This window comes from Gracilinanus agilis, chromosome 3 (assembly GCF_016433145.1).
Source record: "Gracilinanus agilis isolate LMUSP501 chromosome 3, AgileGrace, whole genome shotgun sequence".
Classification (NCBI taxonomy): Eukaryota; Metazoa; Chordata; class Mammalia; order Didelphimorphia; family Didelphidae; genus Gracilinanus; species Gracilinanus agilis.
In genome coordinates, this window is record NC_058132.1 from 674,096,884 (window position 1) to 674,110,102 (window position 13,219).

Below are 13,219 nucleotides of genomic sequence, written 5' to 3' on the forward strand. Positions count from 1 at the left end.
ATATATGTGTGTATCTATGTGTATATATATATGTACATATATATATATATATGTGTATATATATAACTTTTTATATTCTTGCTGTATCTCCCAGTAGAATAAACTTCTTAAAAGGAGAGAGTGTTGTTGTCTTTCCATTGTCTAATATAATATATTTATTCTGGCCCTGTCCTTTCGGAGTCACACAACTAAGAAAGTATCTGAGGCCAGTTTTAAACCTGTCTCTAGGCCTGGCTCTTAATCCACTAAGTCACCTAACTGCCCCCCATGAGAGAGGGAGAGAATATGAATCACAAAACATCAGAAAACAATTGTCAAAATTGTTTCTGTAAATTTTTTTTAAAATAAGCTCTAAAAAGAGAAAGAAGGTGGATGACAGAAACCCAACTTCAGGTTACTGAAAGAAAAGACTCTGAGAGTTGTCAGGATATTGTTCTCCATCAATAAAGAGACAGACAGACAGAGACAGAGAGTCAGAGAGAGAGAGAGAGAGAGAGAGAGAGAGAGAGAGAGAGAGAGAGAGAGAGAGAGAGAGAGTCTCATACCTGTGGGTTTTGCAGCTCAGGTTATATTCATATGCAGCAAGACTGTTGGATAAGTCCTTCTTCTACAATAGAAGGACTAGTTCCCTGTTTGCTCCTGAAGAATGTCCCTTGGTCCTCTGCATGTCAATGCTGGGCTGGCTTTAGCATATGGTGGAGATCTAAACTCCCAAGTACCTGGCTCCTTGTCATGTTTGGAAACTCTATGTCCTAAACCAGGACCATCTCTCAGAGGTCGTATTCCTCAGAGGTGATGAAAGTTCTTGAAGTCTTTCTCTTTACAATAAAGTATCTTGCTTAATGTCATAAGTAAAGTCACCAACGCCATAAGGAGATGGTGGCAAACACTGAACCACTCAGCTTTCCTCATTATTGTGGATTGGCAAATTTGAATTTTGATTACTATTTTTGGGAATAATGTGAGATTTTTCTTTGGTATAAGACTAGTCAAGTGACTGGCATCTCAACAAAAATAAATAAATAAAAATTAAAAATTACCTCAGTACCTTAATTCATTTAAATTCAAATTGTATTCAATCAGTCAGGCAATAAACATTTACTAAGTGCCTACAATGTACCGGGCACTGTTTTAAGCACTGAAGATACACAAAGAGGCAAAGGACAATCCCTGTCCTCAGGGATTTGTAATCTAATTAATGAGGGGAGAGAAGAGGCATATAACTATGGGAAAACAATTTACCGTAAAGGTAAAGAGATAATGAATTACAGAGGCAAGACATTAAAATTAAGAAAGTTTGGGAGAAAAAAGGTATTCTATTAATGGAGGGCAGATAGACAAAATACCTCAAGTCTACAAGTAAAATATCATGAAGCCAATATAATTATATTGAAAAGTATGGCAGGGAATGAAGTGTAAGTATGCCAGAAATGTAAATGGTGGGTAGTTAAGCTATGAAAAGATTGAATGACAAACAAAGTTGTTTTTATATTTCATCCTGAAAGCATCTGCCAGAGATATCAGATTTTATTGCATATGGAGAGTAATAAGGTCCATCTTTTCCTTTATGAAAATCACTTTGGTTAGTGAATGGAAGGTAGATTCAAGCAGGAAGACTTAAGGCAGACAGATTCACCGGTAGCCTTTGTAATAATACAGCTGAGTTGATGAAGACACGAGAGGGATGGCATTGTCAGAAAGTGCCAGAGAGAAAGGGGCATATTTTAGAAATGCTGCAAAGGAGAAATTGACAGGTTTTGGAATCCAGGATGACCAAAGTTATAAATCTATGTGCCATACTATATATATTTCTTCATATCTGGCTATTTGCATATTAGTTTTTCCCATCTGTGAGCTCATTGGGGATGAAGATTGTATTTTTTTTTGTTTTATTTGGTTTTCATTTTGTCTTTTTATCTTTACTTTTCTTTGAATCTTTGTATTTAGTCCAGTACCTGGCATATAATTAGTTCTTAGTTAATATTTATTGACTCAAGGATTATCAAAATTGAAATATCAGAAATTAAAGTCTGGGTCCTCAAGGAAGTTACATTCTAATTCCATCTACATGTATGCACATGTAATAAAAAGCAGGGAATCATCTATCTATCAATCTATCAATCTATCTATCATCTTGGTGAGGGCATGGAAACCAAATTACTCATTTGGAGGTAGGCAGCCCTCCTAGAGGTGAAGGAACCTGAGCTTTGAAGAAACAAAGCAGAAAACAGACTGAATGAAGAGAAAACACTTTCCAGGGATGGCCTCAGGGGTATATGAAAGAATGGAGATGGGCTACGATTTGGTAGAATGCCAGAGATTTCAAAGTGGAAGAAAAAATGTCAATGCTTCAATGATTTCTTTGATGAAAGATACTCTACTATCTCATTTAGATGGTCTTTATGAGTTATTGTGGGTAAAAAATGAAGTAGAAGGGGTTAACCCAAACACTTTCTTTCCATTAAATTTGTTCTAAAGTAATGATATTTTTCTTAAATATTTCCGTCCTTTCCTATGAGCTTTTTTTAATGAGAAATTAGATATTTATCTCATGAGATTGCCAAAGCAAATAGAATACATAAATTAATAATTCTTAGCATCATCACCACTACTTAATGGAAAGCATGGTTTTAATAGTATATTACAGTCTACTAGTTAGGAAAAATAAGTTCATATGGCTTGGAGAGGGAAAGAACTTTAGGGATTCTCTAAACCAACACACTTATTTTATAGGTAAGAAAATTGAGGACCCATGAGGTCATACCCTTTACCCAAGGTCACACAAGCTATAAATAACTAAGATGAGATTTAAACCAAGGTTTGATGATGGCTATTCTCATGTTCTTTCTACTCTGTTGCCTCATGATGTAAAGAAAATTGAAAGAAAAAAATAACATTGAGTTAGGAAAGGTTTGTACTCAAGTCTCATCTCTACTACTTACCAGTTAAGCATTAATAACTAATTTGTAAAATGACTACTCTGATCCCAAACTTGCCTATGTCTGGGTTGAGAGAGGGGGGAATGTGAAATTATATACTGATGTGGTTGTGCCTTGAATATGATCAAGTTGAATTTATTTTTTAAATGTGATTATGCTGGCCAAACCATTCCTGAAACTCCCACAATGTGCCAAATGCCGGGGACATAAGGATAAAAATGAAATAGGATATAAGAACTCTTTAAGAGTTCTGGACTTCAGAGAAGTTGGTAACTTCATTCATTTACCCATCAATATCACTGAATCTCCCATGAATAATGCCACAGGTCATTATTATAGTATTTTTATTTGACAAAAAAATTATTAAAAGAGAAAAAAAGTTCATCCTCTTTAGAAATTAACATTTGAAAGGGACATTAATTGACCACATACTTTCCACTCTCAGACTACAGAAAGGACTTCATGGAGACTGTGTCTACACATGTGGTATTTCTAAAAGCTGGTGAATCAGTAACTTTTGAGATGGAACTATAGATTTTGAGGTTTGTGGAATCTTAGAGGTCCCGGACTTTCACTCATTTTCAGATTAGGGAAATTGAGGCCCATATAGGGATATACTTGACAAAGTTCACACAGGTATTAGGAGAAAGTAAGAGAGGTGGACTTTCAATAAATCTATAATTGAAAATTATAGTCCATGTGATGAAAAGAAAGTAGAGCCTACCTGTAACTCCTATGAAACTATCAGATGGATGCAGATCATTTGCTTACATTCAGATTAGAGATGAGGTTGCTCTCAGAAACATTATAGATATTGCATAGCCTAAATCAACTTGACCCCTTTTCATCAACCTATAGACTTATAGGTTTAGAGATAGAAAAGATCTTCCTTGTTTAGGCTTTCTCCCTGAATAATGAGGAAAAATTCAGGACAAAGAGAATTAAAAGGAATTTATTAAATATATTTCAAGATAGCAATACATTGAGGGACTGATCACTGGAAAGCAGCAAGGACTTCAAGATGGCGACAGCTTTTATTGATAATTTCCATAATGAATTAAAGACATTCAGAAAGGTTCAGGTCTATTGAAGGGTATGGACCATTTCATTTCATTTCTACCCCAATTGTCTATATTTGATGTTTTTTGGGTACAGACAGGAAGTTACTTTCTATGTCAGAAATAAAGGATGTAGACAAATTGTCAAGCAAGACTGGAAAAATGGGTTCCTGAGTATTGGGAGCCATGAAAGCCAACTCCTTCATTTTGCAGATGAATTAATCAGTCATCAAAGAGGTCAAGTTAGATACATAAGTATCTGAATCAGGATTTGAGCTCAGGTTTTCCTGACTCCCAATATTGTAAGAATTAAATAATTGTTCACTACTTGTAGTATTTTTTTTAATTTTAAACCCTTAACTTTCTGTGTATTGATTTATAGGTGGAAGAGTGGTAAGGGTAGGCAAAGGGGGTCAAGTGACTTGCCCAGAGTCACACAGCTGGGAAGTGTCTGAGGCCGGATTTGAACCTAGGACCTCCCGTCTCTAGGGCTGGCTCTCAATCCACTGAGCTACCCAGCTGCCCCTATTTTTTTAAGTTTATTATCTGACAAAATAGAACCACGTGACTGAGTTTTCTACCTGCTCAAAATGCCCACTTCACCAAAGCTGTGGACTGGAAGGAAAAGAGAACCAATTTAAATCCACCCAATTTATATCCTGCCTACAGCACATAACGACAGGAAGTGAGTGGGGTTCTGGGAATTGTGGTTTTTACTGGGAATCATAGTTTCTATAGTAACAGATTCTAATTTTGCAATACCCATGCTCTTTCTACTGTGTCCTCTACCAACTAACCTGTCTTTTATTCTGAAGTTTCACTGTAAATTCTCATTCTTGGGGATAATTCAAGTGGCATCTGATGAGTCTTGTGTACTAGCTGGTTAGACTTTTGCTGCATTGCTCCTTTAACACTGAAGTGGTGATTTCCACTATCATTGACTGAAGAATTAGTCACTGAATTCAAGAAAAAAGGATAATATATTGAGGACCAGAGCATATACACACACGTATCCCGTCCACATCACAACTTTCTCCATCATGATTTCAATATAACATGGGTTTATATTTATATTTATTTATTATTTATATTATAATTTAAGAAATTTAAGAAATAAAATAGCAATTTGTGGGGAGTTTTGTGGAAGCCACAGATGACACATGAAGACCTCCAGGTGACACAGAAAAAAGTTCAGAAACTCATAAATGCATAGAATATATGCGCAGCATTATACAACTTAAATATATTTTATCTTATAGTAAATATACACAGTTTCTTTAAGTTAAAATAAGTAAAAAGTTAGTTTGTGAAAAGGATAGGAAAGGCAGCAAATGGCACAGAAAGGCCAACCACGAAAAACTAATCTTTTGTTGGAGATGGCTAAAAATACTATTTGTAAGCCAGCTTAGCCCTCTACACTCTAGATTAATTTTTTGCCACATTCAACTAATAAATACTTTCCTCTCACCCATTTGTTCTTCCCTTTGATATATTGCTTTTTCTTCATTAGAATTTAAGCTCTTTGAGGTCAGGGGCTATCTTTCTTTTACTTGTATCTTTAATCCTAGCATTCAAAATTGTGTATCACATATATTAATTTCTTAATAAATATATATCTAAATTATAGAAGGTTTATTCCAGTATTGATTAAATTTTATTTCAGTATCATTTGAAAAATTTTGTTTTGAATTTATGTCTTTAAAATTATTTATAATTTATCTGTGATCTAATATAATTTTATACTGGTTATGTGTGATGAGATATATTTATCTAACATTCTTGTTCAGAGCCCTCCATGAGACTCTCATTACACTTTGCAGACATAATCATGACACAAAACTATAATTTTAAAGGCTAATATTGAAAATATGGAATAGATGTATGGGGAGCACTTTACTCTACCATGGTGGGGTACACAAGAACAGTGAAGGACCTAGGAGTGTGCCAGCCTTTCCACAAACTTTTGAGGATTTTGCCTCTCATTTTTTTTAATTAACCCTTATCTTCCCTCTTATAATGAATAGTATGTACTGATTCCTTGGAAGAAGAAAGATAAGGGATAGGCTGCTGGGCAGTGACTTTCCCAAGGTCACACAACCAGAAAGTGATTGAAGCCACTTTTGAACCGAGGACCTCCTGTCTCCAGGTATGGCTCTCAATCCACTGAGCCACTCAACTGCCTTCCAACCATCTCATTTTTTTCTCTACTGCACATACCTGTGAACGTGTGGGGTTGTCAAAAAAAGTGAAAATGTAGTTACTAAAAAGATCTTGAGAATACAGTGAAAGTTAAACCCACACATGTTCAGGATTGACTGTACAAAATGCACACAAACGTAAAGATGCACTTAAACATATGTAAATATATGGGTATATTTGATGAGATTAGTTATAAATCCCTCAAGAACCATTTTTCTCCTTTATACCAATTAGGCTAGATTTTTCTAATAAATCAATTTTATAGACATTAACAAGGACCACAAGAAATAAAAATGATTGGTAGTTCAGAGATCTTTCTGAATCTTACATACAACTTAGCTGATACATTGACTCATTGAGAATTATGGTCAGATGCAGAGTTGTGCTACAGTTAGTTCTACTAAAACATAGTTAAATTTTCCACATAAGAATTTACACTTCAGAAATACGTTAACGCCATACGTAAATCAGGGCTCACTTCATTGTTTTCCTTATTGTCAAGACTAAAGAAAATGATGGAGAAAATAATAATAATAATAATAATAATAATAATAATAATGGAAAATGAAAATAATGGAAAATTTTAAAATATTAATAACAACATTAAATGATTAAGCTTAAAAGTGTGAACTGGATCCATTTTTTTCCTGGAGAGCCAATTTTTAAATAGTTAACAGCCTACCTATATCTAATATAATAACAATAGTTGGTGGGTACATAGCACTTGAACATTTGCAAAGTGCTTCATACACAATGCCTCGTTTGAGAGAAGGGACTGACCTACTCGGAAAGAATTTCTTCACCAAAGAATTCTTAAGATCACTGAAATTACAGATCCAATCGTTCTCATTCATCTCATTCAATACCTCCCTATGAGATAAATACTACAGATGTCATTGGCTTGGAATCACAGGATCCTACACTTCAAAGTTAAAAGAAACCTTGAAGCCATTAAGTCCAGACCTCTCATTTTGAATATGAGGAAACTGAAGAACAGAAAGATTGAGTTATTTGCCCAGATTCTAACAGGTAGTAAGAATCTAATGCAAAATTTTAACCAAGATATGATTGTCATCTTCAATTGTGTCTGACTCTATGACCCCATGACTTTTCTTGATAAAAAGAGTTCAGAATGGTTTGCTATTTCCTTCTCCAGTTCATTTTGCAAATGAGGAAACTGAGGCAAACAGGGTTCAGTAACTTGCCCTTCATCATCCAGCCAGTCAGTTTCTGAAGCCAGATTTGAACTCCTGAGGATGAGTCTTCCTGATTCCATGTTTAGTGCTCTATTCACTGTACCATCTAGCTGCCTTTCTAGATGTGATTGCAAGTACAGTAAATTATCCATTATATTGATTCTGCCTCTATTGTTATTAGCATTTTAAGAAACTGAGATATAAAGAGGTTAATGATTTGCTCAGATTTATAGAGCTGGTCAGTAAGAGAGGCAGAATTTGAATTGAGATCGTCCTGTCTACTGGTGCAAACTCTAGCCACTATGGTATGCTATCTCTACATGAAGATAAATTTATATATTAACACATTCTTCTGAGCTATGCTAAATTAATAATTAGTAGATAAATGAGTATATAGTTGGATTGGTTTAAAATAGTTAAAATTCTGGAAAATACCATATTTGTCATTATTATTATTTGCTGGCTTGTCCCCTTGGTAATTGGTAGGGGCAACTACTTCACTTTGGCATTTAAGGACCTTCACAATTGGGCTCTGATCTATCCTCCCAAATTGTTTTGTCCCTATGAGACATTCCACATACCTGCTAAAAGGGTTTGTTTTTCTTCCCAGTGTGTGGCATTTCATCATGCCCTTCCCTGCCTTGGCACAGGCTGTCCCTTAAGCCTGAGAATGATATCCTCCCCATGGAATATCTAGCTTCAGTAAAGGCTCAGTTCATGTTTTACCTTCTGCAAGACATGTTCTCTAATTATTCAGCTTATTGGTATATATTTTGCATTTAATCAGCTATTTATATGTGGCAATCCTCCCTTACCCTACAAATAGAATGTAAACTCTGTGAGAATAGGAGTTGTTGCAGTTTTGTCTTTGTATTTAGTGCCCAGAAGAGTGCCAAGGCACACTCTAGGCAAATTACAGCTGTGCCTTTTGGCTGTCGGGTCTTGCCTTAGAAACTAAGCCCTTCAAGCTTTCTAGGCTCTCTAAATTACGGTTTTGACCCTGTTGTTTTTTCTTCCATTAAGAAATTAACAAGGAAAAGACAGTCCTCTGGTACCAGTGAATTATTTTTCAGGCAGTTAAGAGGACTTGGGCAACATTATTCATGAAATTTACAAGTAAAAATACAGCAATTTTCCTATCCAGTGATACAGTAGATGAGAGAAAGGGAGCTGGAGTCACTTCTAATCTTTCATTGTGACTTATTGGAAGCCATTTAATGACCACAAATTCAAATGTCTCCCAGAGAGAAGAAAACAAGACAAAAGCAATGCAGCCTGGTCTTTATTTTCTGCTCTGCTGAAAATGAGCAATGAGTAAACCTCCTAATATTAGCTCACAGCCATAGAGTACTAAAACCTTAATAAACTGGTCATAGGAACTGAGAATTGAGAGATTATTGACAATTACAGCCTCAGTCTACAAGAACTGTGTCCCACAAGACCTTTATTTATTGTGAAATTCTTGTTGTTCTGTTCTGTCTTCTCTTGCTTTTGTATAATTGACCCATCAACAAATATTTATTGAATGCCAACTATATACCACGCCATTAGAAGAGGAAATGGCAAACCATTCCAATATCTTTGCCAATAAAACTCCATGGACACATTAGGTCTATTGAGTCACAGAGTCAACACAACTGAACAACATATTCCAGGCACTGGATTTGGTACGAAGGATTCACATGCCATGACCAATATAATCTCTGCTTGCAAAGATCTAGAAAGTGTCACAGCTTTAAATATAAATCTGAGACAGTCCATCAGGAGACTGTAATATTCTTAAAAATAGAATTGTGAGAATTAATTCTTGATCATATTTGATTTTAGTCTGTAAGTGACTTTATTCTGCAATACGATTCTGTATTCTATGGAACAAACCTAAATGAATGAAGTTGCTCCTGAGGTGAAAAGTTGTCTCCTTTATCTCTGATGTTAGATACCAAAAGCTAAAGCTTTCCCACAATCACTATAACTTAAAGAAAACTCTGTTCTCAATACTCTCACAAATATAATCATATCATAAATAATACCTCAGTATTTCCTGCAGGGTTTGTTTCTTCTTTGAAAAAGAAGACCTTGTGCCATCTTTAGCAATTAAAAAAGGTTGTTTTACATAATCCCCAGATGCCAAAGAGTCTTAATACTTGGGTCCCTATTAGTGACCTCAGGATGTAATTGCAACTGATAACATTCACAAAAACATTACTTAGAAATGGAGAGGCAAGGTCTCCATTTCACATGTATGCTATATCCACTTCCTTTAATGTAATCAATACAATCTCTCTATCACCACTGTGATACTGGCCAATTATATGATTTTTGTTCTGGTTTATTTTTGTTCTGTGCTTATAAAAATGAGTTGCTTCTTGAGTTGTCTCCTTCTCCCTTTGGTTCCATCTCCTTTTCACAAAATCCCATCCTTATAATCTTCAGTTCAGGATCTTTTGGGCAATTGCAATGGCATTTGATACATCCTTTACTAATGGGCTTAGTCCCTATTAGTAAACTATTACCTTGCTCAAAAATTCCTTAGTCTATGTTTTTGTTAATTTTCACATGCAACAGAGTTAAAATGTGGATGCCAGAAAACTGAGGTGAAGATCTCTGCTCTTTAAGACATCTATAACTTCTCATTGTATTATTTTTTATTTTGTAGGCGTGCTACAGAATTACACCTTTAAATCAAGTCAGTTACCTTTGCCCTTTCTCATTCAAAGTGAATCTGGGGGGTTTCTCTTAGGATATTTTTCACAGTAATATTGGGAGAAATAATTGACTATGTGGTCAAATGAGCGAATGCTGCCAATGAAATTACTGTGTTTCCTTGGTATTCAAGTAGACGAGACATTGATGAAGTCTCAATATTGACTGATGTTATTATATAACCTGATCTGAATCTTAAATCTCTGGCATAATCAAATACATCTTGGCAGTGCATTTGGCTCTATTTGAACCAAGTTACCTTTTCTGAGCAACTACATGGATGTCCTGAAAATTTTCAGTGAATGACTAGCATTTTTAGTCAATAAAACCACTGGGCATAAATTATGTAAAATGCTAAAAACCCATGCTTGGACTTAAATCTAGGATATCAAAAATCTTTCATGAAATGTTTTGAGCGTTAGTATTAAATCTTTGGGATGAATTTTGAATGTGCAAGAAACCTTCAAATAAATTGGATTTAAGATACTTTGCTCTACATTCTTAAATCTTATTCAAAGAGTTGAACTTATCAATAAATCCCTTAGTCTCTTATTATTTTATTTCACTAACAAACTGGTTTGAGGGAAAGGGGGAAGACTGATTTCAGCCTAATTGATGTAAAACTTCCAAACTTGTTCAGTGGGGGAGAGAAAAGAAAAAAAATGTGTTTGCTCTAAATTCAATTGTTTTCTTTCTCAGACTAGTTTATATGTGTCTACTCTTCCTTAGAAGTTGATTGGCAGAAACATTGCCAATAATGGAAATTATATGCTAGTCAAACCCAGATTCAGTTCTTAGTGACAAAAAAAAATCATGGATTTTGATTTGGAAAGGACCTCAGAAATCATCTACCTGAATTTCCTTCTTTAAAGATTACATCTCACCTCCCATATTTCCCAAGCTGAACCCTATCTTATAACAGAAATAGATAAGTAAAACAATTAATAAAAACCTCATGGAACTGAATATATAGCATTCTCCCTATGTAGTTTTCTAACTCTACTGAGAAGACAGAAAGGACCAAGCTTGATTATAATAATTGCTCAGCTGTTTTTCCTTCTCTTGTGTCTATTTTCACATGCATAATTAGAAATTCTGTATATTGTTTTCCTGATTCTGCTTAGTTTACCCTGAATCAGTTTGTACAGTTCCCCACATGTTTCTCTAATTTCCTCATCTTTATCAAGATTTGCTGAAAAATAAAATTTCATTGGCATCACATTATACAATATTACCAAGTCAATTGTCATCTACTTTTTTTTTCCTATTCTGTGCTACTACAGAAAAAGGCCATGAATATAACGGAATCAAAGAATTATAGAATTGGAAGTTACTTCAATGGGCATTTAATTCAACCCAATATAGTAGAATATACATGTTCTTTCTTTTCTTGGTATATATAACTAGTAATGGATCAAATGCATGAATAATTTAGAAGTTTTTCTGACTAGATAGAATAGATCCAAGAACACCTTCATAATTCATAGGAAGAAATTGACTTTCTCAAGATCACATGGGGTGCAGGAAAGAGTCCATTTAGCAGAGGAGTGTTTTCAGTAACAAAAAGAAGTGACTATATAGGCTGCTTCAAAAATCTTGATGCAGTTTTAAGTTATTAAATCCATATACTCTGGATTAACTAGAACAGTGGTTTCCAAAGTTTGGTCAGAGGACCCCTGGGAGTCCCTAATACCCTTTCAGGGGATTAACTAGATGAAAATTATTTTTAAAACAACACTAAGATGTCATTTCAAATACAATAAATATCAGTAGACATTACCGACATCAACAAAAGTTCTTGGGTTCTTAATAATCTTTAAGAATTTCAAAGTTTACAGAAGACCAAAAAATATGAAAACCATCAGACTAGAATATCGCAGTATTATTCTTTAATTTATTGGACAAAAGCTATTTTCAGGTAGAATAATAGCAAGGATCTGATTGTACTTTAAACATAAACAGAGGACTCCTGCACTGGAATGGCTGGTGAATCTTGCTCTAGCTTCCAAACAAAATTTGCATGTTCCAATTACCAGTCCCATTGGACAGAGGATCATTGAACTGAGGACCATGTGCCATTCAGCAAAGAGATCGAAAAAACAATATTTCAATCTATGAAGCAGAACAATGGGTGTGAAATTCAATCTACTTCAAATACAGACTGCTCACAAACCTAGTAAAGGGTGTGTGTGTTTTTTCCTTCCTCTTATAGTTTTACTCTCTTCTGAGAAATGAAAAATAAAATGAAAACAGTTTGGAAAAAAGTATTATTCGAGACTGTTAATTTTCAATTCAACAGTTTATATTACATTCAAATGTGACTTAACATCCTAGTGTACTACAAAGATATACAGGTCTGGCATCAACTTTACAAGTGGGTGGAAGGGATTACTTATGTATTACTTAAATGTAGTGAAGATCTGGGAGCAGGGTGAATGCATTTAAAATATAAAAGCAAAACTCACAAAATTGGAAGGGAAAATGTCTTCAGAGACTATCTAGGGCAATATTCTTGTTTTATGAGTGAAGAAAATAAAGCCTAGGGAGTGTCCAGGGCTTTTCCAGGGTCACAGAAGCTGTAAGAGGGAGAGCTGCAATTTGAACCTCAGAATAAGCCTCTGGCTTCCAATATAGTGAGTGTTTTCTGATCACACCCCAGTGTCATCACTCCACCTTCCTTTTTAACTTGAGACTATGCCTCAATTCTCCCTAATTCTGTAAGTACAATGGCATCTTCTACTGTTTGCTTTTTCATTGTGTCATTTTCTTTTAGATACTTTCCCTCTTACCTCTGTAATATCTACTAATTAGTGTTAATTAGAAACAAAAAAGGAAACTGTAAGCAAGCCAATGCATTGTCATTGAATTTGCCCTGAGTTCTCAAAGTTTCTGCTACTTTGTATGCACATTTTCAGACACCCTAAAATCTGGCTTAATTTATTTATTTATTTATTAAGTGCTTTGATGGTATCACCATCATTTCCTCCCCTCTATCCATCAGACCCCAAGAAGGGAAGGATTTCTCTCCTCACTTCCATTTCTTAAAAGGTTTTTAAGTCCATACATTACTTTAAGCATATACTTACTTTAAGTCATATATTATATCTTTTTCAAGCCTTGATTG

At 34.8% G+C, this 13,219-nt stretch overlaps 1 protein-coding gene across 1 annotated transcript in view; it reads left to right on the plus strand.

Moving 5' to 3' along the window:
• The first annotated feature begins 3,093 nt into the window (after window positions 1-3,093).
• The window catches only part of NLGN1 (neuroligin 1), a 139,226-nt gene continuing 129,100 nt past the window's right edge, over window positions 3,094-13,219 (plus strand). The window contains exon 1 of the mRNA XM_044669557.1: window positions 3,094-3,265. Within this exon, the coding sequence (XP_044525492.1) occupies window positions 3,094-3,265 (172 nt within the window). The remainder of the gene's footprint in view (window positions 3,266-13,219) is intronic.